General features: G+C 48.4%; 1 protein-coding gene across 2 annotated transcripts; it reads right to left on the bottom strand.

The window, feature by feature from the left end:
* Positions 1-2,771: 2,771 nt before the first annotated feature.
* On the bottom strand, positions 2,772-13,098 carry LOC134911882 (carbohydrate sulfotransferase 11-like). Of its 2 annotated transcripts, none has more exons than XM_063919848.1 (2): positions 12,903-13,098; positions 2,772-5,100 (listed from the first exon to the last, which is right to left on the bottom strand). In XM_063919848.1, exons 1-2 carry the CDS (start codon positions 13,012-13,014, stop codon positions 4,301-4,303), a joined length of 912 nt encoding a protein of 303 aa, XP_063775918.1. In that variant the 5' UTR covers positions 13,015-13,098; the 3' UTR covers positions 2,772-4,300. The 2 variants fall into 2 exon arrangements, with proteins under 2 accessions (XP_063775918.1, XP_063775919.1); XM_063919849.1 differs by having other exon boundaries at positions 2,772-5,097.
* Between the last annotated feature and the right edge of the window lie 13,937 nt (positions 13,099-27,035).

Raw genomic sequence — 27,035 nt, 5'->3', positions numbered from 1 at the left:
TCCCGCTCATGAGCAGTGTCGGACTGGGGCATGAAGGGCCCACTGGGGGAATGCAGTGTTAGGGCCCATATTTAGGGGTGTGGCCAGTCTCCATAGGGGGTGTGACCAGCCGCCATAAAGGTTTGGCTAACCATTGACAAATTTATATCGTAAATACTGCTTGTGCAAGCATGATAATGTACCAGATTAATAACAGCAATGCACTGTAGAGAATACACCACAGTCCTGTGCAGTATAAGGTAACACATGTAATGTATAATTCAAGTGCACATTCTGGAACATGGGGGGTCATTCTGACCCGTTCGCTCGCTGCGTTTTAACCGTAGTGTGCCGTAATGCGCCGTAGTGCGCCGGTCAAGCCAGACGGCCGAAGGCCGTAGCAGTGATGCGATCGCCTCCACCAGATTGGCAGAGGTGATCGCTGGGCAGGAGGGGGCGGAACGGCGGTGTTTGGCCGCCGTTTGGTGGGTGCGTTGGCCGGACCGAAAGGGGGATGGGCCGCAGCGGCTGCGTGACGTCACACGCAGCCGCTGCGGGCCGGGGAGCGATGAGTAGCTTCCGGTCAGCACGCTAAAGCTGCGCTGGTCGGGAGCTACTCTTGAAGTGCAAAGGCATCGCCGCTCTACGATGCCTTTGCACTTCTGCGGGGGGGGGCGCACTGACATGCGGGGCAGACTAGCCCTGTGCTGGGCGTCCCCCCGCATGTCAGGGAAGAAGATCGTAGCTGTGCTAAATTTAGCACAGCTACGATCAACTCAGAATGACCCCCATGACCCTAGAGTAGGAGGTGGGGGGCCAGGCATTGTGGCCCACCGGAGGTTTCCTCTGTACCCCTGTTGCCCAGTCCGGCCCTGCTCGTGGGTGTCCACAACACCCACAGAGTGGGAATAAAACAAGTGGTGGGCACGGCGAGCTACCGTGCCCGCAGTGTGGTGAGCGCAGCGAGCCCACAAGCGGACTCTTTGCGCTCGCCCCGCTGGCGGTATGCTGGCGGTCAGGATGCCACTGTTGGTATATATTGACAGCTGGCATCCCGTCCGCCGGGATATCATTACCATCCCGACTGGAGAACCAGAAACCAGAAGAAAAAGTTCAAGAAACTGAAAGCTATCCACTGGACTTCAAGTTCCAGAACTTGTCTTCAGGCCATCGTGCAGCCCCTGAGGTTACACTGAGCCAGACACAGCACTAATAAGTAAAGTATTTTTATTAGGAAAACTAAAAAGTTGAGCTTTTGGGATGAGGCTTTTTAGGAATGGTTTGGGCTTGTTTTGGGCTTATTTTTTAGTCATCAGTTGCTTGTTTTTAATTTCATAGTTGGCAACACTGGCTGTCAGTGTCTTCACACTGTAGTATGTTCAGCCTGCCCAGATGCCCCTACGATTTGCCGATGTCCTAGGCCAGTGATTTTCAACCTTTTTTTACTCGCGACACACCGAACAATATTTTTAAATTGCCAAGGCACACCATCAGTTCCCCACAGAAAAAAACAAAACACACATTGGCCCTCACAGTAAAAAAATATTTAAAAAAAATCCACACATAAATCATGTTTGCTCCCCACATGAATTCTATTGAAATCCTATTGTTCCCCACAGGACAAATAAAATAACAAAAATATTATCAGCTGTCCTCCTCCCTGTCCCTCAGTGGTGGGGGTTGTTCATAGTGGTGTGCTGCGAATACTGAGCAGCGGACGGTCGGGCAGGTGTGGATGTGGGTGGGAAGGAAAGCTGTGTATGCAGGTGGGAACTGGAAAACGTTTATGCAGGCGGGTGGGCTGGCTGGGTGGTGAGACGCGGCGGCCGTGACCTATGATATCACATCGTTTTCAAGGCATAGGTCATGGCCGGAGCACGACTGATCCTCTAAGAAGAGCCCGGGCCAACAGTTCATTCTGAAGGTGCAGGAAGCGGCTCTGGCTCCGCGGCACACCTTGCAACTTGTCGCGGCACACTAGTGTGCCACGGCACACTGGTTGAAAAAGCCTGCCCTAGGCAATTGCCTATACACTGTATTGCCTATAGCTAGGGCCGGCTCTGACGGAAATAATTCTTAATATACAAAAAAGAAAACAAACACGTAGGAGGTCATTTACAGAGCACAGCACACCCCAATACCCTGGCTTTGTTCTGGTGCATTTCATTGGTCTGTCAGCACATTGCATGGTTGTACAACATGGAGTCACAAAACAGGGTCCCATTATAGGATACTATAATACTAGAGCTCCACCCACTCAGAGCTATTGCACAATGTAAGCCCCACCCAAAAGCGGGTGCTCGCAATGGGCAACAGTCCGCCCAAGTCATATCTTACAGGGGTTGGACTGGCCTGCGGGGGAGAGTTATCACAGCTTGGAGAGAGATAAAGTGAAGAGAGATAAAGTACAACCAATCAGCTCCTAGCTGTGATGTTGCAGGTTGTGTTTAGGAAATGACAGTTATGAGCTGATTGGTTGGTACTTAGGGGTCTATTCATGAAGCAGGGAAACGTGTGGAGAAGTGAGCCAGTGGAGAAGTTGCCCATAGCAGCCAATCAGCATTGAAGTAACATTTATAATTTGCATACGTTACAGTTGTACGGAGCAGCTGATTGGTTGCCATGGGCAACTTCGCCACAGGCTCACTTCTCCACTCTTTTCACTGCTTCATGAATAGACTCTCCAAGATTTGATAAATCTCCCCCTGTGCCTTAAATGCGTTTTATATTTTAATACTGAACAAGAACTGGGACTTACTGTTTTTCAATGAACCAATCAAGAATAAAAGATCAAATGTAAAAATGTATTATTTATTTAAAAACAATCTATGGACAACAGGAAAATGATAAAATGGCAAAACAAATTGTCAAGGTTTACTGACCAGCAATATCTAACTTCAAAAGGCACTAATGTGTCTGAGGTCAAACAGCGACCCGGCACCTGACAAAATGGCTGCTGAAGGGGTGCTCTAAGGAAAACACCAAATCCAGGGGGAGGTGTATCAAACATTAAAGAGAAATAAAGTGGAGAGAGGTAAAGTACTAATCAATCAGCTTGTCATAGTCAGTTTGCAGGCTGTGTTTGAAAGTGTCAGCTGATTGGTTGGTAATTTATCTCTAGACTTTATCTCTCTCCAAAGTTTTCATACATCTCCCCCTAAGATCCATAAATGTCTATAGAGAAGATGGATTCTAGGATGGAATATATATTCTACTCACAGGATCATGTAAAACAGGATCTATGGGGAGAAAAGGATAATGTAAACACACAGTATAACAGGGCAAAATTGTATTGATATAGAATTAAATGGCCGGCCGTTGCTGTAACTCAAAACAAAAGACGGTCCTGAACAGTCCAAAGATAAAGGTTCCAGATATGACTTGATGGATTATTGGAGCCTATGGGGGGTCATTCCGAGTTGATCGCACGCTGCAACTTTTTGCAGCCTGTGCGATCAGATAGTCACCGCCTGTGGGGGAGTGTATTTTCGCTGTGCAAGTGTGCGAACGCTTGTGCAGGGAGCTGTAGAAAAACAGTTTGTGCAGTTTCTGAGTAGCTCTGAACTTACTCAGCTGCTGCGATCACTTCAGCCTGTCCTGTCCTGGAAATTGACGTCAGACACCCGCCCTGCAAACGCCTGGACACGCCTGCGTTTTCCTCTCCACTCCCAGAAAACGGTCAGTTGACACCCCGGAACGCCTTCCTGCTATCAGTCACCTTGCGATCGCAGCTTTTATTGAAATCTTCGTTAGAACATTCGCAGCCTAGCGTTCTCCGTCGCCGGTCAGCAAAGCACCTGCGCATTGCGGCCACAGCACATGCGCATTCCGGACCCGATCGCACGGCTGCAAAAACCTGTAGCGTACGATCGGGTCGGAATGACCCCCTATATCCTAATAATTTGGCAAGAAAGCCAATGGGATATGAACCTCTCAGACACTTCCACACGACAAACTAGCTCCGTGCAATTGCATTGTCGCCACCCAGTTCCCGCCATAAAATGCCCTCTTCACGGTAAGACATCCAGCAAATATCCGCCCGAGTTAGAATAGAACGGAGAGACACAAAATGCGTAAATTTGCGCCGTATGCAAAAACTTGCCATATGCGTCCATGTACAGAGATCCCTCCTACTCAGAATCAACCCCGTTACGTTTAGAATTTCACCCTAGAAAAATGCTATACGATAGATTCCACAGCAACTTGCTGAATTCAGTCTGACAAAAAGAAAATATTTGTTTAAAAAAAACCAAAACCCAAAAACTCTTTGTTCCATAAAATAAATACTCCTTATTGCACTGAGAGCAGCCTTTGATGGGGCTTATTCCGTGTGATTCCAGAGCAAGCTGCCGTGTAATGGGAAGGCCGCAAAATCCTGGGAGTATATTTCGGAAAGCTGGTTTCTTTGCTGCCCGCTGAGTCCCCGGAACAGGTTCTCAATCAGCCACTTGGGCGGCGATTTCGGCTTGGAGTCTTTAGGCGATGGCAGCAGAATGACCTGCCGGGAGAATATTCTATTGATGAGGTGATACAGTTCAGCCTCTAAGAAATCATACATCACTATATAGTCGTATCTGATGAAACAAGGGTGGCACAAACTTATCATGGAACTGGCTGAGACACCGTCACCGCCCTCGCTCGTCTCCATGGCCAGAATGACCTCGATGAACTCATCGAAGGTGATTTCACCAGCATGGTCTTGCATGTACATCGAAACGAGCCTTTCAAACGGATCCCTAACAAAGAGGACCTTCGTGTAGGTACGAAGGACGTGTTCCATGGTGGACAGGTTGTAGTCACGGAGTTTATTGTGAAGCGTTCCAGGTTGGTGGTCTTCGGGAAGTGCCCCCCATGTGCCCGCATCAGAACCTTTCTCCATCGCTTGTATCAGCTCCTCCCATTGGTCGAAGGCACCCCCGGGTGACTTACAATGGACCATCAACAGTTTTGGGCTCACAGTCAGGCTGGACAGGAGATGTTCCCCTCCTTCAGACGCATTCACAGAGGTGAATTCAGGGAACTTGCCACAAAAATCTCTCAGCTTCTTTTTCCTCAGATGCTGGGCGTGAATGAAGATGTCGAAGGTGACGAAAGGCCTTCTCGCTGTCTTCTCATGGTCTGCTGGAAACAGAGAACAGATATCAATTTCTAAGCAACAGCAAGTGCTCTAGAGGGGGGTAATCTAGAAAATAAACACTCAGAATCCCCCCAGCACGTTTACAATAATATAATAAACTTTCCACCACTTCACCGTGCTTCTGCTAAAATAGGGGCTTAACTAGGGTTTTCGGAGCCCAGGGCAAGATGAGGAGTGGCTCCCCCCCCCCAAAAAAAAAAAAACTGTGTGCTGGGCGTGGTCACGCACCAGAAGGAGCGTGACCACATACCAGAAGGGGAATAGCCACTGAAAATGGGGCATGCCAAGCCAACATGACCAACATGACTATCACCTACCCCCCGTGTTGCCTCTCAGCACACTATCACCTACCCCTTGTGTCGTGTCCTCTCTCAGCACACCTTCATTAAATTTTTGCACATTACGGCAGTAGAGTCCCCTTACACAGTATGCAGGCAGAGTCCCCTTTTTACACAGTACACACAGTGCCAGATACACAATTTCCCCACAGTGCCAGATACACATTGCCCCACATTGCCAGATGCACATTGCCCCACATTGCCAGATACACATTGCCCCACATTGCCAGATACACATTGCCCCACATTGCCAGATACACAATTGCCCCACAGTGCCAGATAAACATTGCCCCACAGTGCCAGATATACATTGCCCCACATTGCCAGATAGACATTGCCCCACAGTGCCAGATAAACATTGCACCACACTGCCAGATAAACATTGCACCACAGTGCCAGATACACATTGCACCACAGTGCCAGATACACATTGCACCACAGTGCCAGATACACATTGCACCACACTGCCAGATAAACATTGCACCACAGTGCCAGATACACATTGCACCACAGTGCCAGATACACATTGCACCACAGTGCCAGATATACATTGCACCACAGTGCCAGATAGACATTGCCCCACAGTGCCAGATAAACATTGCACCACACTGCCAGATAAACATTGCACCACAGTGCCAGATACACATTGCACCACAGTGCCAGATACACATTGCACCACAGTGCCAGATACACATTGCACCACAGTGCCAGATATACATTGCACCACAGTGCCAGATAAACATTGCTCTAACCCCCGCCCCCCCCCCCCTCCGCTAACCGTTGGTGCTGCCCGCTGCCATCTGCTGCTGTCTTCCATGTGAGGGGAGGAAAGCACAGTGCCTCTCCTGCCCCTCAATGCACCATGGAGTCCGGTCTCTCCGGCGGCCGACCGCGGGTATCTTGGCGCCGGTTCGTTAGCCAATCAGAGCTCATGGACCGGCAGCCAATCAGGAGCTAAAAAAACAAACCTAAGAGACCTCCCCACCGCCACCGGAGACCAGAGTAGACAGTAAACACATTGAGGGGTGGGGGACGGCCCAGGGAGCAGCGCAACAGTAGCGGGGGCGAGTGGGCATGATGCCCTGGCCGCCGCCCCCCTCTACTGGGCCTGCCAAGGCGCCCAGGGCACGTGCCCTGCTCTAACCCCCTTAGTTAACCCTCTGCTAACCGGATGCCCTTATACAGTGAGAGTAGCCATACCGATCTTCCTCATCTTGTGTTTGTAAATTGAGAGTTAGGAGGTGCCCCAAGTCCTCGAAAAAGTATGCCCCCGTCAGGCACTGATCTCACACAATACATATCACCTTCCTCTTGGGCACTTCTAAATTGATTTAGCGCTGGCAAGCCGACCCTTGGGGTCACCGCTAGTGTCTCGCGGCCTTTCCTGTAAAATGAGATTCCGTAGGTGTAGATTGAGACTAGGGGGTTGATTATAAGTCGGACAGATCTCTTTGCACGGATGCAGTTAGCGAGTTTTAACATATAGCTTGCGCAGAAGCAAATGTACGTATTTTGTGTATCCCCATCCGATTCTGTCAGACGGATCTGTCTGTGCCTGAAATGGGCGTTTTGTGGCGGGAACTGACCAGCGACAATGTGATTGCATGCAGCTGTTCTGTCTCGTGCCAGTGTTGTGTGGCATTCAGCTAGATTCCCGCGCTGTTTTAAGTTGTGCGCACAGGGAAGGGAAGATGTGCCAGTGTTGGTACTAATGATGTCACTGAGGCCAGAGAAACAGTGGGCGGGGCAGCTTCCCGCTTGTATCCGCGCGGATTCTCGCATTAGGACTATGGAAACTTGCATTAGCGCAAGGTAGTTAGGATTCCGCGGCATGATGCATACACAGCCACTGCGCGTCCGAGTGTAGGATAACACAACAATAACCTAAGATGCCCAGAGACGAATGAAGGTATAAAGTGCAAAGTGTATAAAATCACTAAGGGGCGCATTTATCATTAAAAGCACCTTATTTGCACATGCGAGACCCAAGATTGCTGGCTCACATCCGTATGTGCAGTGGAACTAAAATCCAAGACCTTGGGGCTCATTTATCAACGAGTGATAAAATTTGTTGTGAATGATAAAACTCATTGCATATGATTAATGGTACTCCAGCCAATCAGCTCCCAACTGTCATGTGTTTGAGAGAGAGAGAGAAATGACAATGGGGAGCTGATTGTCTGGAGCACCATTTATCATGCGCAACGCGTTTTATGACTCGTTGATAAATAGGCCTCTTTGCGCTCCACTTTCATAAAAATAGACAAATAAAAACAAATAAAATGTTAACTTCAAAAAAAATAAAAATAGAAGAAAATTCCATTTGTAATTTTTTATTGGAAAAATTATTTAATTAAATGAAACATTATTTTCTGTGAGCTGCCCGTGCCGTCACCTTCCAGGGATGGTGATAATGATAAGAGGATTGCAGAGCGTTACACGTACCGTTGCGCTTTATACAGCTTCGGGCAAAGTTACTATTCCCAATCATAGTCCACGTGGATCGTAAAGTATGAAAAAGTTCAAATAATGAAATAAAATGTGGAAAACTAATGTTGACCTTTTTCCATGTCGACCAATAGTGGTCGACCTAATGACTGTCGACCTAAAAGTGGTTGAACTAGAGACTGGATACCGCACAAAGTTCTAATGCAGGCACGGGGCCTCATTCTGAGTTGATCGCACGCTGCAACTTTTTGCAGCCCGTGTGATCAACTAGACGCCGCCTATGGGGGAGTGTATTTTTGCATAGCAAGGCTGCAAACGCTTGTGCAGCCGAGCTATACAAACACATTTTGTGCAGTTTCTGAGTAGCTCTGGACTTACTTACCCACTGCGATGACTTCAGCCTGTCCGGTCCCGGAACTGACGTCAGACACCCGCCTTGCAAACTCCTGGACACGCCTGCATTTTCCTCACCACTCCCAGAAAACGGTCAGTTGCCACCCACAAACGCCTTCCTGCTGTCAATCTCGTTGCGATTGCGGAAGCGATTGTTTTCTTCTTTAATTCCATCGCTGCCCGGCGTTCCCCTTTGCTGTGCAACCACGTACCTGCGCCCGCTGCGCATGCGCATTCCGGACCCGTTTTCCCCGGCAGCGGGTCGGAATGACCCCCGCGGTTACAACGCTGTAACATTCCAGGGTCAACATTGTGATGTCGACATTTTGACCGTCATCAGTGTGTCATCATAGCATACGAAACCCCTGCCACGAAACTTGTGTTGTAAATCAGGTATATTTCATAAATGAGTCCCACTCTTTCCTAACATTCCCCACAAGCTGACGGTGAAACCTGTTTTCCTAACCTAGATAAAATTTCACACGTGCCAAGTCCAGCGAATGACATGACAGAAACAACATGTTCTGCTGTGCATGAAGTACAGTACGTGCCCTGATGCTGTAATATCAGAATGTGAGTAATGCACCGACTTCCTACTGTACGCCGTTCCTGCTGCCCCAGCATATTACATCCCACCAAGCTGTATTACGTGTGCCTCCGCTGCAGAGAATCCTAACGCTGCGCACTTACATCAGCAGTAGTCATGTCTGCAGTGGGCTGTAGCGCACATGGGGGGTCATTCAGACCTGATCACGCGGTAGCTTTTTTCAGGTCAGAACTGCGCATGCGGATACACCGCAATGCGCAGGTGGGGCGACGACGATCGCCGGACAGTGACGGAACTAACGAAGAAAACGATCGCACCGGCGATTGACAGGAAGAGGCCGTTTGTGGGTGTTACCTGATAGTTTCCAGGGAGGGTCCGGAAAAACGCAGGCGTGTCCAAGCGTTTTGAGGGAGAGTTCCTGACGTCAGCTCCTGGCTGGATCACCGCACTGGGAGAGTAAGTCCTGAGCTGTGCTGAGACTGCACAAACCTTTGTTTGTGCAGCTCTCTGCACATGCGATCGCACCCCTGCACTGAGAATCCCCTCCCCCTGTAGGCGGCGACTACCTGATCGCAGGGATGCAAAAAACACACCCTAGCGATCAGGTCTGAATTAAGCCCATAGTGCTGCCATTAAGCGAAGGTAATTGATTATCTAGGGCAGTTTTTTTCAACCTTTTTTTACTCGCGGCACACAGAAAACTATTTTAAAATTGCCAAGGCACACCATCAGTTCCCCACAGAAAAAACAAAACACACATTGGCCCTCACAGTAAAAAAAAAAAAATCCACACATACAGTACATTGTTTTTTCTGTGTAGGCCAATCACATTGCTCCCCACATGAATCATGTTGCTCCCCACATGAACTCACATTGTTCCACCCATAAATCCATAAATTCTAATGCTCCACACATGAATTATTCACATTGTTCCCCCCATAAATCCTATTGCTCCACACAGGAGAAATGAAATAACAAATATTAGCCCCTACCGGTCAGCTGTCCTCCTCCCTGTCCCTCAGTGGTGGGGGTTGTTCATAGTGGTGTGCTGCGAATACTGAGCAGCGGGCGGTTGGGCAGGTATGGCTATGGGTGGGCAAGGAAAGCTGTGGATGCAGGCGGGAACTGGAAGATATGTATGCAGGCGGGTGGGCTGGCTGGGTGGGTGGTGAGACGCAGCAGCCGTGACCTATGATATCACACCGCCGCGTTACCAAGGCATAGGTTACGGCCGGAGCATGACTGATCCTCTGAGGCCAACAGTTCACTCTGAAGGTGCAGGAAGCTGCTCTGGCTCCGCGGCACACCTTGCAACTGGTCGCGGCACACTAGTGTGTCACGGCACACTGGTTGAAAAAGCCTGATCTAGGGTGTCATGGTGTAGGGGGACCCTAAAACACCAAGGGGCCTGTTCATTCATAAATGCGCACAATGAAGCATTTAACTCACCGCCATTTGCAGCGACAGACTTTAATGTACTGGGGCAATTCATAGCTGCTCCAGAACCGCACGAACAATTCCACTAATGCAGTAACTTTGCTAGATTTCGGATATGTGAATACCATGAAATAAAAAAAATAAAAAACGTACACAAAAACAGATACATTTTAATTCCGTTAAACCATAGTGATAAAGCTGTGCGTATTTATGATTTAGTGTTAACCAAACGATCCCTGGCTTCTTTATTTATCTCATTATATTTCTCCTTTGAGTTTGATATTTGTTACAGTAGCGCTGAAATTTCCGGGACAGAAGCGCCCAGATCTGCTGCATAATTAGGGGCCTTTTCATCATCCTTAATGGGCCCATTACACATGCGGAAACACCAGTTTCTGTATGTTTTCAGGTAACATGTCCTTTCATTATTATAAGCCCCATAGGGGCGCCCTAGTATACAGTAGAGATTTCCGAGTTTGTCTGCTGGAAAACCAACGCCATCTTTAGATGGCGCTGGGGAGGGAGAGGGGGCTGTTCCGGATGAACTGTCTCCTGGTAAAAAATTAGGGAAATAGTAGCTCTATCCTGTCAGAGCCAAGCTCTTGAATACCTCCCATTTCGGAGCTTGGTAAATCTGACATGAAAAGCTATGGAAGCTACGGCTGCTGTGGGGAATGGGGGGGGGGGGGCGCGGCTCGCTACATATACAGCTATCAGAGGTACCTGCTGCAGTCCCTCATTCATACATTTGGGGATCCCTAATATTTGCAGGTATCCCCCCAAAACAGCTTATATTATTTGATAACTAGGCCCCTTGGTTAGAAAAGAGCGAACAATTGTGTTAAATCTTGCTGACGCATTTCGCATCAGAGGTATGGAGAAATGCGTTCAGCCTGCGGAGCCGATGCAAATTGTAGGTCATGAATGAGATTTCTACAAAACCTCCTCCAAATGCCCTGTGATACATTTATGTGAAAGTAAAATACCAGTTATAACATTATTTAGTAGAAAGCAGATTGATATACATTCCCTGGATGAATAGGCTCCAGTCTGCATTTGTGGCTGCAGCAGACACCTCACAGGTCACATGATGACACAATGTTAATATACCTCACGTGCAGTAATGTGTTTATTCCACCTCTCACTGACAGGAACACAGGACACAGTTATGTCACAGGCCTCTTACCAAACCGGTCTGTTTACCTCCACCCTCCGCTCACAGAGGATCTGACCCCGGAATGAGGTCAGATGTAAATAAAGGGATAATTAGTTACTTAATGCAGATCTAGAACAAAGAATTGCTCATGACAATGGGCCGGAATCCTGTTTTTGTTCTTCTTACTATTATGGTGCAATTGTGTTTTTTTGTTGCAGTTTATAATTGGTATTCCTAATATGATAAGAAAATGAGACGCAAACAGCTTTAAGCAGATTTACATTAGCAGCATTTAGGTGAGACCCTGATTACTGGGGTGTCAGGACGGCGGGCCCTGAGTAGGCAGGTGGGAGCGCACACTCTCAGCTGCCTGAAGCGTCCTCAGTACACTTCGCACTGTTCTCTATTTCCCTGAGCTGGAATCCCCCTGGAAGTGACATTATGATGTCACGTGGTTAGGGGCAGGGCCAGGACATGGCGCACTGCTGCCCTGTTACGGTGCTGGAGAAAAAGTAAAAAGGCCCCCCCCCCCATGCTTTACTTGAGCAATAATGTACAAGGGTGTGCGGGGGGAAATAGCTTTTTTTATATTTCAGTTTCCATGAGTTTATTTCACTATATATTATTAACAGCTGTACTACAGGTCCCATCATGGCCTGGAAGCCTGGCTATGACTGCACTTATCCTATAACAGCCAGCATGCTCTGGCAGCCATGCATATGCTGACACTTGTAGTTCCACAAGTAACAGCCCACCCAGACCGTTTAGCAATGACAGGATTGCTGATACTGATTTATCAATTTAAAATTATCCCCACCACTGCCCTGGGGTGTATGGGAAGAGTATACTTGTCTACACTTCTGGAACATCCTGGAGACTCCGGAATCTCTTTCGGATGCCGGGAAAAGTGGGCAAATCTCCCAGAAGATGCGCTGAATTGCGTCACATCACAGTGGCCCCTTCCCCTCTTAAACGGGTCTCTCCAACCGCCCTCTGGAGCCCACAAAAGACGCCCTATGTGCGGGCCTGCATCTATTCCCCATTATGGACCCGGTCTGCACATCCCTCACGTAATAAAGCCTTAAAGCGGAATAGGATTCTATAGAGGTGCCTTCATGTGACTGGTCGGTGGCATGAGCCAAAAGCCCATGGTAGCCATAGGGGGGGGGGGGGGGGGGCTGCGGGGACTGGAGTCCTGGGCCTTTACAGAGAGGGGGCCCCACAATTTCTAATGGCAGCCCTGCCAAAGGCCCAACACGGATGAGAATGCCCAGAATAATAGCTTGGATGTGGCCTCAGTTTATGCTAGTGAGCGGCCTGAAAACTCTGACAATGCCATCATCCCAGGGGACACAACCTATTATATGGGGCGAGGGGGGGACAAAGTTAAGTTTAACTAATAGACTGCAGACAATCTGCGGAACTCCGCAGTGAATATTCAGTGCACCAACAGCATGAGGTACTCACCGCTCTGTATAGAATCTGCCTCTTGGTGTGTCGGCCTCCTGATCATCCCCATCCACAAGAAAATAGTTCCGAACCCTAGCGATATTACGCAGACTCGCATCCAAAGCTTCATTGTGTGGCTCTGTGTGGTTCCTAAGCGGAGTAACAGTGTCCGAGAGATCAGGTCTGCTCCACTCCCCCTGTGTCAGCAGCAATAGCCATGAGGTTAAAGTACTGTTTGCTCTGTGTTCTCTGTGTACAGTACATGCCTACAACTCCCCCCACAGAGTGATAGGCATGATAACACTTCACAGACACAATAGCCCTGCAGGTTACAGGGACGCTAATCTCAGAGACGATCATCTGGCTGTTTAGTAAAATGACCTACAATATAGACAGCAACAAAAAAAAGTAAGTAACTTTGTGTCTGATGCGGGATACGGTCTGAAGATCGACACTGTCTAGGTCGACAATGTTTAGGTCGACCACTATAGGTCGACAGGGTCTTGGTCGACAGGATTTGAAGGTCGACAGGGTTTCTATGTCGACATGTGCTAGGTCGACAGGTCAAAAGGTCGACATGAGGTGTGTTTTTTTTTACTTTTTTTTTTTTACTTTTTCATACTTAACAATCCACATGGACTACGATTGGAACGGTAATTTGTGCCGAGCACAGCGAGGCACCTAGCCGAGGGGACACGGTGCACTAATTCGGCTTAACGGTCACTGGTGGTCAATCCGAGTTGATCGCTAGCTGCATTCGTTCGCTTTGCAGCGATCAGGCAAAAAAACAGCACTTCTGCGCATGCGTATGCGGCACAATGCGCACGCGCGTTGTACTATTACAACGAACAATGTATTTTCACACAAGGGCTAGCGATGCTTTTCAGTCGCACTGGCAGCCGCAAAGTGATTGACAGGAAGGGGGCGTTTCTGGGTGTCAACTGACCGTTTTCAGGGAGTGTTCGGAAAAACGCAGGCGTGCCAGGAAAAATGCAGGTGTGGCTGGGCGAACGCAGGGCGTGTTCGTGACATCAAATCAGGAACTGAATAGTCTGAAGTGATCGCAAGCGCTGAGTAGGTATTGAGCTACTCTGAAACTGCACAATATTATTTTGTAGCCGCTCTGCGATCCCTTCGTTCGCACTTATGCTAAGATAAAATACACTCCCAGTGGGCGGCGGCATAGCGTTTGCACGGCTGCTAAAAACTGCTAGCGAGTGAACAACTCGGAATGACCACCACTGTACGCAGAAAACGACACAAAAAAACCCAAACCTCATGTCGACCTTTTGACCTGTCGAACTAGCACATGTCGACCTAGAAACTCTGTCGACCTTCCAACCCTGTCGACCTAGTGACTGTCGACCTATAGTGGTCGACCTAAACATTGTCGACCTAGACACTGTCGATTTGATGATCCACATCCTCTGGAGCACACCATATTGCAATGCAAGAGGAGCATATGCATGTATATGTTTTCTGTGCAGGGTAAATACTGGCTGCTTTTGCATGTAGCCCACAAATGTAAAGCTGTATACACACGGTGCAATGCAAGCTTTCTTTTGGCTGATACTGACTATATTGTGCCCGGAGGCATGTAGTCCGTATCGTCCCTGCCTGCACACACTTTATTTTCTTGCGATGCCGATCCCTCGGGACCGTGCATCGGCATCGTAAGGTTATACACACGGTGCGATATGCACTATATTTCCATGCAATATGGACCATATAGTCCATATCGCACGGAAAATTGCACCGTGTGTATGCAGCTTTAGACAACCTTATTTTTAAACTGCAATTTAGATTTCAGTTTGCATCTCTCTGAACATGTTACATCTGCCCCCCCCCCCCCGCCTATAGGCACACGCAGGGGGGTTTCTGGTTGCCCAGAAACCCCCCTCCCCTTGGCAAGTGGCAAACTATGACAACAATAGCAATGGTATATAATATGATTACTAGAGCTGCCGCTGTATCATGCAGAGCTGTTGCACATACCCAGTTGCAGCTTTTTCTACAAAGTTTGCTGTGTGTGTGGTTCTGAGCCCTCATTCAGTGCACTGGACCAAAGAGTAGCTACCAGAAAGAAGAGACAGGAGCCTTACCATGAGGTGGGAGAATGTGTGCTTAGAAAGTGAGGTACTAGTTCCATAATGTTTGTGCCTTTATTATAGTATGTTTAACCTTTTCCAGACCACTTATACTATTTATATAATTTAAATATGTTTCTTACAGCCTATACTATAGATCAGTGGTTCTCAACCTCGGTCCTCAAGTACCCCCAACAGTTCATGTTTTCCAGGACACCTAGCAGTTGAACATTTGTATTTATTACTCACTGACACATTTTAAAAGACCCACAGGTGGAGCTAATTATTTCACTTGCAGTCCTGTGAGGAGACCTGGAAAACATGAACTGTAGGGGGTACTTGAGGACCGAGGTTGAGAAGCACTGCTATAGATCATCTATAATGTTCCGCAGAGCGGAATATATGAAGATTGCATTTGGAAACCCCCTCTAGAAATCCTGCGTTTGCCACTGGCCCCACCTGCAGTGCAGAACGGTTTTGCCCAGTTGCTTGCTTTTTTTGCTTTACTTACAAACATGAATCAGGACCTGGGAACGGTAACCTGTGCCGAGTGCCCGAAGCATGGCGAGCGAAGTGAGCCATGTGAGGGAACACGGTGCACTAATTGGGGTTCCCGGTCACTGTACGGAGAAAACGACACCAAAAAACAATAAAAAACTAATGTCGACCTTTTGACCTGTCGACCTATACCACGTCGACCTAGAGATCCTGTCGACCTAGTTACTGTTGACCAATAGTGGTCGACCTAGACACTGTCGACCTAGTTGCTGTTGACCTTCCATACCACGCCCGTGTAGTCAATGCTGGAGTATAATATGTGGGTGCAGGGTGGGCAGTTTGGAGTCCCCTGGACCCGTGTGCCCTGCACACCCTGCACCCATTGTAGATACACCGGGGCTCAGGACAAACTAGGTAAAACAATCACAGGACAATATTCCTCCTCCACCAAACTTAAAGGTGGACAGGAAACGCTTTCTTGGCTTCCGCCAAACCAAGATTCGTCTGTCAGATAGGCCAGGGTCATCTTAACAGCATTGTGGGCCCTGGGCAAAGCAATTAACTGGGGCCCCTACCCACCCATTCATGGGAATAAATAATAATAAAAATAAAATCATAATTTACACCTTGAGGGGTCCAGTGCCGTCTCTCCACATGCTTCTATACAGTGATTGGCTGTCAGCACTGATAGCCCCAGTTATCCACCAATCAGCGTGCTAAGAGCACTTCACTGTCTGGCTGCAGGCTGGGAGGCAGGTAGAGAATGCTGCACTCTGATTGGTGGATAGCTCCAGTCATCCACCAATCAGCATGCTGACAGCACTTCACTGTCTGGCTGCCGGCTGGGAGGCAGGTAGAGAATAATACACAATCAGAGCAGCTGGACAGCGTTCTCTACCTGCCTCCCAAGAAGCTCAGGAGACATAAGTCCGGGCTCCCTGGCCCAGCTTATAAGCCCAGGCTCCCTGGCCCAGCCTGCCCCTGCTTGAAGGCCCCTAGAATTGTGGGGCCTTGGGCAGCTACCCCCTGTGCCTATACATTACAATGACCCTGAGATCCGCAGGTGGTGAAGCATAATTCGTCATTCCAGAGAATCCAATGGAGACGCACTTTACACCACTGCAAATGAGGTTTGTCACTGCACATTGGGATATGAGGCCATTGAAACCCACTCTATGAAGCTCCTGATTCAGTTCTTGTGCCGACGTTGCCTTTAGAGTCAGTTTGGATCTCAGTAGTAAGTGTTGCAATTGAGAACAGATGATTGCTCTGTGTTCTGGGCCCGATTCAGTGATGTATTGTCCTAACGCCGTCGCAGCTGCGATTCAGTAGGCAGCGACTGTGCGAAAATATCCAAATGTCGCAGTCGCTGGGATTTGTACTGAGACACCCACTGGAGATTCGCCGCTTATGTACGAAGACATTGGACACAGATCGCTTGCTAATCGACCTTCTGCGTATCCATATGGCTGTGCAGCATGGCCGCCACTGCGGGGTCACAGTCGTGACACGCCCCTGGTACGGTTGTAACACGCCAGCGTTTGAGTCGCTTTTTTGGTATGCGTCCCTGGGAGGTACTGGGAGCTGGATGGCCCGCTGCGGGTGTGTTACAGCCAGTGACTGCGCCTTTTTTCACAGTTGCGACAATTTCACCAGCCATGTTGTGACTGACATTTTGCACCTCCGTAGGTATGGTCCGGTGTTCAATGGTGCAAACGATATGTGTCCGATGGTCCGATTGTGCGTCTTAATACGCAAAGCGAGGGATTAGCGCGGCACCCGGTATGCATATCTGTATGAATTCTGTTGGCAGCGGCATTAGCATATATGTGCAGTCGCTTCTGCAGCTGCCTCCACCTCTGAATCCGTCACTAGTTACAAAGATTGGATCATAGGCAGACTTCCCAACTTTGTGTGTCTCCTCTGCGGGAGAGGACTGGACAGGAGGCGCTGCTAGGGGCGGAGCCGGGCTGCACGTCACTTGTCCCCGCCCCATCATGGCAAAATGCAGCGATTAGCAGGTACATGGGGAAGGGGTGGGTCTAAGATGACACAATACGCATAATTTAGCCTCTCTCTCTCCATATGGTGCTGCAATTTCCGTGACTATCTCATGTCTGTTCCACTAGGAAGGGAGCGGGATACAGGGGATCTGCCTACTCTTCCGGGGGCGCCGGGGACTGCCCAAAGAAAATCGGGAGTCTCCCGCAAAATTCCAGGAGAGAGTAGGCAAGTGTGATCAGATGACATCACCACATCGAAAGTCACTGTGAGCTCACAAGTGTGCATACCTCCCAACTGTCCCGATTTTCGCGGGACAGTCCCATTTTTTTGGAACTGTCCCACCCGCGGGCCGCAGTGTCCTGCAGTGGGGGGGGGGGGGGGGTGCAGTTGGGAGGCTCCTGCACTCGCTGTCCTGCTTAGCAGAGCTTCAGTGGAGACAGGAGGAGAGGGGCATGCCGACAGCTCACAGAACGCCGGGCATGCCCACTCAGTGACAAAACGATCGCGGGACCTCCTGTGAAGTCACACACCCTTTTCAGTAGGCCACGTCCCCTTTTCGGACGGGCGCACACAGATGTCCCTCCTTCGGATACACAGAAGTTAGGAGGTATGAGTATGACCCATCTTACAGCCAGCGCAGAGAGTCCCATACTCTGCCTTTGCAGTCCATGTTTTAAGGATATCCATGCACACAATAACATACCTCCCAACATTGAGGAAGGTCTAAGTGGGAATCCGGCAAAAGCCGCGCCTTCATCACTTAGGGGGCATGGCCAGTGGTCTGTGAGCTGCTGGCCATGACCCCAGCACCTCTGTCTCCCGTTAATAGCTGCTCAGAGTGACAGGAGCCTCCCAAATTCTCCACACCCCCACCCCCCACCACAGGACACTGCGGCCCGCGGGTGGGACAGCGGGACAGTACCAAAAAAACAGGACTGTCCAGCAAAAATGTGGGACAGTTGGGAGGTATGCGATAAGTACCTTAGTTAATTTGATTTATCCATCTGGATTCAAGTATGGATATTCTTAAAACCTGGATTGCAATGGCAGAGTTTGGGAAAGTCTGATCTAGTATTTGCAGGGTTGCATGCTGGATTTTATGCCCCTGATTGCAATAGGTGTGGCTGGAATGGGCAAACACATATCTTTGGTGATACTCGTATTAGTAAATATAACAGCCTGTGAGCTTTCAGCAAATCCAACCTGGTTTTCCTTCTGAATTGTTGCAGCCCAAAATCTAGCGGTTAAATAGTCTGTAACCCCTTGTTGTCTGCAACTTGCAAGCTGTTACATTTTCCCCTATAGAATAGCCTATGGCTATGCCGTTCCGTTGTAGGATTTCCATTGCTAGGCTGTGTGCACTAAAACATCTGTCCAGTAGATGGCACAGGAGTACCACATGCAATCTCGCAACAGTTTATGCGAACATTGGGGGTGATTCCGAGTTGTTCGCTCGCTAGCTGCTTTTAGCAGCATTGCACACGCTAAGCCGCCGCCTACTGGGAGTGTATCTTAGCTTAGCAGAATTGCGAACGAAAGATTAGCAGAATTGCGAATAGAAATATATTAGCAGTTTCTGAATAGCTCCAGACCTACTCACGAATAGCGATCAGTTCAGTCAGTTTCGTTCCTGGTTTGACGTCACAAACACACCCAGCGTTCGGCCAGACACTCCCCCGTTTCTCCAGACACTCCCGCGTTTTTCCGCACACACCCAGAAAACGGCCAGTTTCCGCCCAGAAACACCCACTTCCTGTCAATCACACTCCGATCAGCAGAACGATGAAAAAACTTTGTTACGCCGTGAGTAAAATACCAAACTTTTGAGCAGATTTACTTGGCGCTGGCGCGCTGCGTACATTGCGCATGCGCAGTTTGCGACTAATCGCTCCGTAGCGGGAAAAAATAACGAGCGAACAACTCGGAATCACCCCCATTGATCACAAACCTAATAAATGCCATAATTCTAGAATCATTTTACAAGACTACAACCACGGCATGTTCCATTCATTTATACTAATACTACCAACACATATTGCCTCAAACGCCAGACAACTTCAAAGTAACAATACAATAAATAATGGCCCTCATTCCGAGTTGTTCGCTCGGTAAAAATCTTCGCATCGCAGCGATTTTCCGCTTAATGCGCATGCGCAATGTTCGCACTGCGACTGCGCCAAGTAAATTTGCTATGCAGTTAGGAATTTTACTCACGGCTTTTTCATCGTTCTGGAGATCGTAATGTGATTGACAGGAAATGGGTGTTACTGGGCGGAAACAGGCCGTTTTATGGGCGTGTGGGAAAAAACGCTACCGTTTCCGGAAAAAACGCAGGAGTGGCCGGAGAAACGGAGGAGTGTCTGGGCGAACGCTGGGTGTGTTTGTGACGTCAAACCAGGAACGACAAGCACTGAACTGATCGCAGATGCCGAGTAAGTCTGGAGCTACTCAGAAACTGCTACGAGGTGTGTAATCGCAATATTGCGAATACATCGTTCGCAATTTTAAGATGCTAAGATTCACTCCCAGTAGGCGGCGGCTTAGCATGAGCAAATCTGCTAAAATCCGCTTGCGAGCGAACAACTCGGAATGAGGGCCAATGTACACATCATGGAAAAAAAACAGATTGACTCAGGGGCCCTACACACTAGCCGATCCGCCGCCGAGCTGCCCGACCGTGGATACGGCAGACGGGCGACCCGGTGACGGGGGGAGTGAAGTTTCTTCACTCCCCCCGTCACGCGGCTCCATTGAAGTGCAGGCAAATATGGACGAGATCGTCCATATTGGCCTGCATGCACAGCCGACGGGGGACCAGCGATGAACGAGCGCGGGGCCGCGTATCGTTCATCGCTGGAGCCTCCACACTGAAAGATATGAACGAGTTCTCGTTCATTTATGAACGAGATCGTTCATATCTTTCAAAAAAATCGGCCAGTGTGTAGGGCCTATAAGATAGAGGTTCTCAAACTCGGTCCTCGGGAGCCCACACAGTGCATGTTTTGCAGGTAACCCAGCAGGTGCACAGGTGTATTAATTACTCACTGACACATTTTAAAAGGCCTACAGGTGGAGCTAATTATTTCACTTGTGATTCTGTGAGGAGACCTGCAATACATGCACTGTGTGGGGTCCTGACTGAGGACCGAGTTTGAGAACCTCTGGACTAAAGCAATGGAAAAACAATTTCTACATACAATTCTTACCACCTATTCTTTTTCCCTGGAGTTTATAAATTAAGATTTACAGAGAGAACTTTTTAAAATTATCTATGGGGCATATTCAAATAGCTGCGTTACCCCGATTTGCAAGTGAACGCAATCGGTTGCGGGTTTTTTGTAGAGATGAGCGGGTTCGGTTCCTCGGAATCCGAACCCGCCCGAACTTCATTTTTTTTTACACGGGGCCGAGCGACTCGGATCTTCCCGCCTTGCTCGGTTAACCCGAGCGCGCCCGAACGTCATCATCCCGCTGTCGGATTCTCGCGAGGCTCGGATTCTATCGCGAGACTCGGATTCTATATAAGGAGCCGCGCGTCGCCGCCATTTTCACACGTTCATTGAGATTCATAGGGAGAGGACGTGGCTGGTGTCCTCTCCGTTTATAGAGAAGAGAGTGAGACTAGAGTAGAGAGAGACACAGTAGTAATTTTGGGGAGCATTAGGAGGAGTACTACTACTTGCTGAAGTGATAGATAGATAGTGTGACTGTATAATGTATATCTGACTTGTGGGGGAGACACTGACAGTGGGGAGCAGTTAGAGTCTGAGAGCAGGACTCAGGAGTACATATAACGTACAGTGCACACTTTTGCTGCCAGAGTGCCACACTGCCATTGTGACCACACTGACCACCAGTATAATATATATTGTGATTGTCTGCTTAGGAGGGGTGGTCTTCTGTATACCGGCGGTCGGGCTCCCGGCGCTCAGTATACCGGCGCCGGGAGCCCGACCGCCGGCATACCGACACTTATTTTCCCTCGTGGGGGTCCACGACCCCCATAGAGGGAGAATAAAATAGTGTGGCGCGCGTAGCGCGCCACCGTGCCCGTAGCGTGGCGAGCGCAGCGAGCCCGCAAGGGGCTCATTTGCGCTCGCCACACTGTCGGTCAGCCGGCGGTCGGGCTCCCGGCGCCGGTATGCTGGGCGCCGGGAGCCCGACCGCCGGCCAGCCGTAGTGAACCCGCTTAGGAGTACTACTTGCAAGTTGCTGATAGTGTGACCAGTGACCTGACCACTAGTTTAATAATCACCACCAGTTTAATATATATATATATATATATAATTGTATATAATATATATATAATATTGTATACCACCTACCCGTTTTTTTTTTTTTCTTTCTTCTTCTTTATACATACTACTATAGTAGCTTACTGTAGCAGTCTGCGGTGCTGCTGAGCTGACAGTGTCCAGCAGGTCCGTCATCAGTCATTACATAATAAATATATATACCTGTCCGGCTGCAGTACTAGTGATATTATATATATATATATTGATTTCATCTCATTATCATCCAGTCTATATTAGCAGCAGACACAGTACGGTAGTCCACGGCTGTAGCTACCTCTGTGTCGGCAGTCGCTCGTCCATCCATAATTGTATACCACCTACCCGTGTTTTTTTTTTTTTCTTTCTTCTTTATACATACTACTATAGTAGCTTACTGTAGCAGTCTGCGGTGCTGCTGAGCTGACAGTGTCCAGCAGGTCCGCCATCAGTCATTACATAATAAATATATCTACCTGTCCGGCTGCAGTACTAGTGTGATATTATATATATATATATTGATTTCATCTCATTATCATCCAGTCTATATTAGCAGCAGACACAGTACGGTAGTCCACGGCTGTAGCTACCTCTGTGTCGGCAGTCGCTCGTCCATCCATAATTGTATACCACCTACCCGTGGTTTTTTTTTTTTTCTTTCTTCTTTATACATACTACTATAGTAGCTTACTGTAGCAGTCTGCGGTGATGCTGAGCTGACAGTGTCCAGCAGGTCCGTCATCAGTCATTACATAATAAATATATCTACCTGTCCGGCTGCAGTACTAGTGTGATATTATATATATATATATATTGATTTCATCTCATTATCATCCAGTCTATATTAGCAGCAGACACAGTACGGTAGTCCACGGCTGTAGCTACCTCTGTGTCGGCAGTCGCTCGTCCATCCATAATTGTATACCACCTACCCGTGGTTTTTTTTTTTTCTTTCTTCTTTATACATACTACTATAGTAGCTTACTGTAGCAGTCTGCGGTGCTGCTGAGCTGACAGTGTCCAGCAGGTCCGTCATCAGTCATTACATAATAAATATATCTACCTGTCCGGCTGCAGTACTAGTGTGATATTATATATATATATATTGATTTCATCTCATTATCATCCAGTCTATATTAGCAGCAGACACAGTATGGTAGTCCACGGCTGTAGCTACCTCTGTGTCGGCAGTCGCTCGTCCATCCATAATTGTATACCACCTACCCGTGTTTTTTTTTTTTTTTCTTTCTTCTTTATACATACTACTATAGTAGCTTACTGTAGCAGTCTGCGGTGCTGCTGAGCTGACAGTGTCCAGCAGGTCCGTCATCAGTCATTACATAATAAATATATCTACCTGTCCGGCTGCAGTACTAGTGTGATATTATATATATATATATATTGATTTCATCTCATTATCATCCAGTCTATATTAGCAGCAGACACAGTACGGTAGTCCACGGCTGTAGCTACCTCTGTGTCGGCAGTCGCTCGTCCATCCATAATTGTATACCACCTACCCGTGTTTTTTTTTTTTTCTTTCTTCTTTATACATACTACTATAGTAGCTTACTGTAGCAGTCTGCGGTGCTGCTGAGCTGACAGTGTCCAGCAGGTCCGTCATCAGTCATTACATAATAAATATATATACCTGTCCGGCTGCAGTACTAGTGATATTATATATATATATATATATATATATATATATATATTGATTTCATCTCATTATCATCCAGTCTATATTAGCAGCAGACACAGTACGGTAGTCCACGGCTGTAGCTACCTCTGTGTCGGCAGTCGCTCGTCCATCCATAAGTATACTAGTATCCATCCATCTCCATTGTTTACCTGAGGTGCCTTTTAGTTGTGCCTATTAAAATATGGAGAACAAAAATGTTGAGGTTCCAAAATTAGGGAAAGATCAAGATCCACTTCCACCTCGTGCTGAAGCTGCTGCCACTAGTCATGGCCGAGACGATGAAATGCCAGCAACGTCGTCTGCCAAGGCCGATGCCCAATTTCATAGTACAGAGCATGTAAAATCCAAAACACCAAATATCAGTAAAAAAAGGACTCCAAAATCTAAAATAAAATTGTCGGAGGAGAAGCGTAAACTTGCCAATATGCCATTTACCACACGGAGTGGCAAGGAACGGCTGAGGCCCTGGCCTATGTTCATGGCTAGTGGTTCAGCTTCACATGAGGATGGAAGCACTCAGCCTCTCGCTAGAAAACTGAAAAGACTCAAGCTGGCAAAAGCACCGCAAAGAACTGTGCGTTCTTCGAAATCCCAAATCCACAAGGAGAGTCCAATTGTGTCGGTTGCGATGCCTGACCTTCCCAACACTGGACGTGAAGAGCATGCGCCTTCCACCATTTGCACGCCCCCTGCAAGTGCTGGAAGGAGCACCCGCAGTCCAGTTCCTGATAGTCAGATTGAAGATGTCAGTGTTGAAGTACACCAGGATGAGGAGGATATGGGTGTTGCTGGCGCTGGGGAGGAAATTGACAAGGAGGATTCTGATGGTGAGGTGGTTTGTTTAAGTCAGGCACCCGGGGAGACACCTGTTGTCCGTGGGAGGAATATGGCCGTTGACATGCCTCGTGAAAATACCAAAAAAATCAGCTCTTCGGTGTGGAAGTATTTCAACAGAAATGCGGACAACATTTGTCAAGCCGTGTGTTGCCTTTGTCAAGCTGTAATAAGTAGGGGTAAGGACGTTAACCACCTCGGAACATCCTCCCTTATACGTCACCTGCAGCGCATTCATCATAAGTCAGTGACAAGTTCAAAAACTTTGGGCGACAGCGGAAGCAGTCCACTGACCAGTAAATCCCTTCCTCTTGTAACCAAGCTCACGCAAACCACCCCACCAACTCCCTCAGTGTCAATTTCCTCCTTCCCCAGGAATGCCAATAGTCCTGCAGGCCATGTCACTGGCAATTCTGACGATTCCTCTCCTGCCTGGGATTCCTCCGATGCATCCTTGCGTGTAACGCCTACTGCTGCTGGCGCTGCTGTTGTTGCTGCTGGGAGTCGATGGTCATCCCAGAGGGGAAATCGTAAGACCACTTTTACTACTTCCACCAAGCAATTGACTGTCCAACAGTCCTTTGCGAGGAAGATGAAATATCACAGCAGTCATCCTGCTGCAAAGCGGATAACTGAGGCCTTGGCATCCTGGGTGGTGAGAAACGTGGTTCCGGTATCCATCATTACTGCAGAGCCAACTAGAGACTTGTTGGAGGTACTGTGTCCCCGGTACCAAATACCATCTAGGTTCCATTTCTCTAGGCAGGCGATACCGAAAATGTACACAGACCTCAGAAAAAGAGTCACCAGTGTCCTAAAAAATGCAGCTGTACCCAATGTCCACTTAACCACGGACATGTGGACAAGTGGAGCAGGGCAGGGTCAGGACTATATGACTGTGACAGCCCACTGGGTAGATGTATGGACTCCCGCCGCAAGAACAGCAGCGGCGGCACCAGTAGCAGCATCTCGCAAACGCCAACTCTTTCCTAGGCAGGCTACGCTTTGTATCACCGGTTTCCAGAATACGCACACAGCTGAAAACCTCTTACGGCAACTGAGGAAGATCATCGCGGAATGGCTTACCCCAATTGGACTCTCCTGTGGATTTGTGGCATCGGACAACGCCAGCAATATTGTGTGTGCATTAAATCTGGGCAAATTCCAGCACGTCCCATGTTTTGCACATACCTTGAATTTGGTGGTGCAGAATTTTTTAAAAAACGACAGGGGCGTGCAAGAGATGCTGTCGGTGGCCAGAAGAATTGCGGGACACTTTCGGCGTACAGGCACCACGTACAGAAGACTGGAGCAACACCAAAAACGCCTGAACCTGCCCTGCCATCATCTGAAGCAAGAAGTGGTAACGAGGTGGAATTCAACCCTATATATGCTTCAGAGGTTGGAGGAGCAGCAAAAGGCCATTCAAGCCTATACAATTCAGCACGATATAGGAGGTGGAATGCACCTGTCTCAAGCGCAGTGGAGAATGATTTCAACGTTGTGCAAGGTTCTGCTGCCCTTTGAACTTGCCACACGTGAAGTCAGTTCAGACACTGCCAGCCTGAGTCAGGTCATTCCCCTCAGGCTTTTGCAGAAGAAGCTGGAGACATTGAAGGAGGAGCTAACACGGAGCGATTCCGCTAGGCATGTGGGACTTGTGGATGGAGACCTTAATTCGCTTAACAAGGATTCACGGGTGGTCAATCTGTTGAAATCAGAGCACTACATTTTGGCCACCGTGCTCGATCCTAGATTTAAAACCTACCTTGGATCTCTCTTTCCGGCAGACACAAGTCTGCTGGGGTTCAAAGACCTGCTGGTGAGAAAATTGTCAAGTCAAGCGGAACGCGACCTGTCAACATCTCCTCCTTCACATTCTCCCGCAACTGGGGGTGCGAGGAAAAGGCTCAGAATTCCGAGCCCACCCGCTGGCGGTGATGCAGGGCAGTCTGGAGCGACTGCTGATGCTGACATCTGGTCCGGACTGAAGGACCTGTCAACGATTACGGATATGTCGTCTACTGTCACTGCATATGATTCTCTCCCCATTGAAAGAATGGTGGAGGATTATATGAGTGACCGCATCCAAGTAGGCACGTCACACAGTCCGTACTTATACTGGCAGGAAAAAGAGGCAATTTGGAGGCCCTTGCACAAACTGGCTTTATTCTACCTAAGTTGCCCTCCCACAAGTGTGTACTCCGAAAGAGTGTTTAGTGCCGCCGCTCACCTTGTCAGCAATCGGCGTACGAGGTTACTTCCAGAAAATGTGGAGAAGATGATGTTCATTAAAATGAATTATAATCAATTCCTCCGTGGAGACATTGACCAGCAGCAATTGCCTCCACAAAGTACACAGGGAGCTGAGATGGTGGATTCCAGTGGGGACGAATTGATAATCTGTGAGGAGTGGGATGTACACGGTGATATATCGGAGGATGATGATGAGGTGGACATCTTGCCTCTGTAGAGCCAGTTTGTGCAAGGAGAGATTAATTGCTTCTTTTTTGGTGGGGGTCCAAACCAACCCGTCATTTCAGTCACAGTCGTGTGGCAGACCCTGTCACTGAAATGATGGGTTGGTTAAAGTGTGCATGTCCTGTTTATACAACATAAGGGTGGGTGGGAGGGCCCAAGGACAATTCCATCTTGCACCTCTTTTTTCTTTAATTTTTCTTTGCGTCATGTGCTGTTTGGGGAGTGTTTTTTGGAAGGGCCATCCTGCGTGACACTGCAGTGCCACTCCTAGATGGGC

This window comes from Pseudophryne corroboree, chromosome 4 (genome assembly GCF_028390025.1).
Source record: "Pseudophryne corroboree isolate aPseCor3 chromosome 4, aPseCor3.hap2, whole genome shotgun sequence".
Taxonomy (NCBI): domain Eukaryota; kingdom Metazoa; phylum Chordata; class Amphibia; order Anura; family Myobatrachidae; genus Pseudophryne; species Pseudophryne corroboree.
This window is presented reverse-complemented; position numbering and strand designations above follow the sequence as displayed.

Coding starts and splice junctions, on each gene's coding strand:
- LOC134911882 (XM_063919848.1), bottom strand. CDS start 13,014: ATGAAGCTTTGGATGCGAGTCTGCGTAATATCGCTAGGGTTCGGAACT. Junction 5,101..12,902: donor GGCAGATTCTATACAGAGCG/GTGAGTACCTCA, acceptor CTCTGTTTCCAG/CAGACCATGAGAAGACAGCG.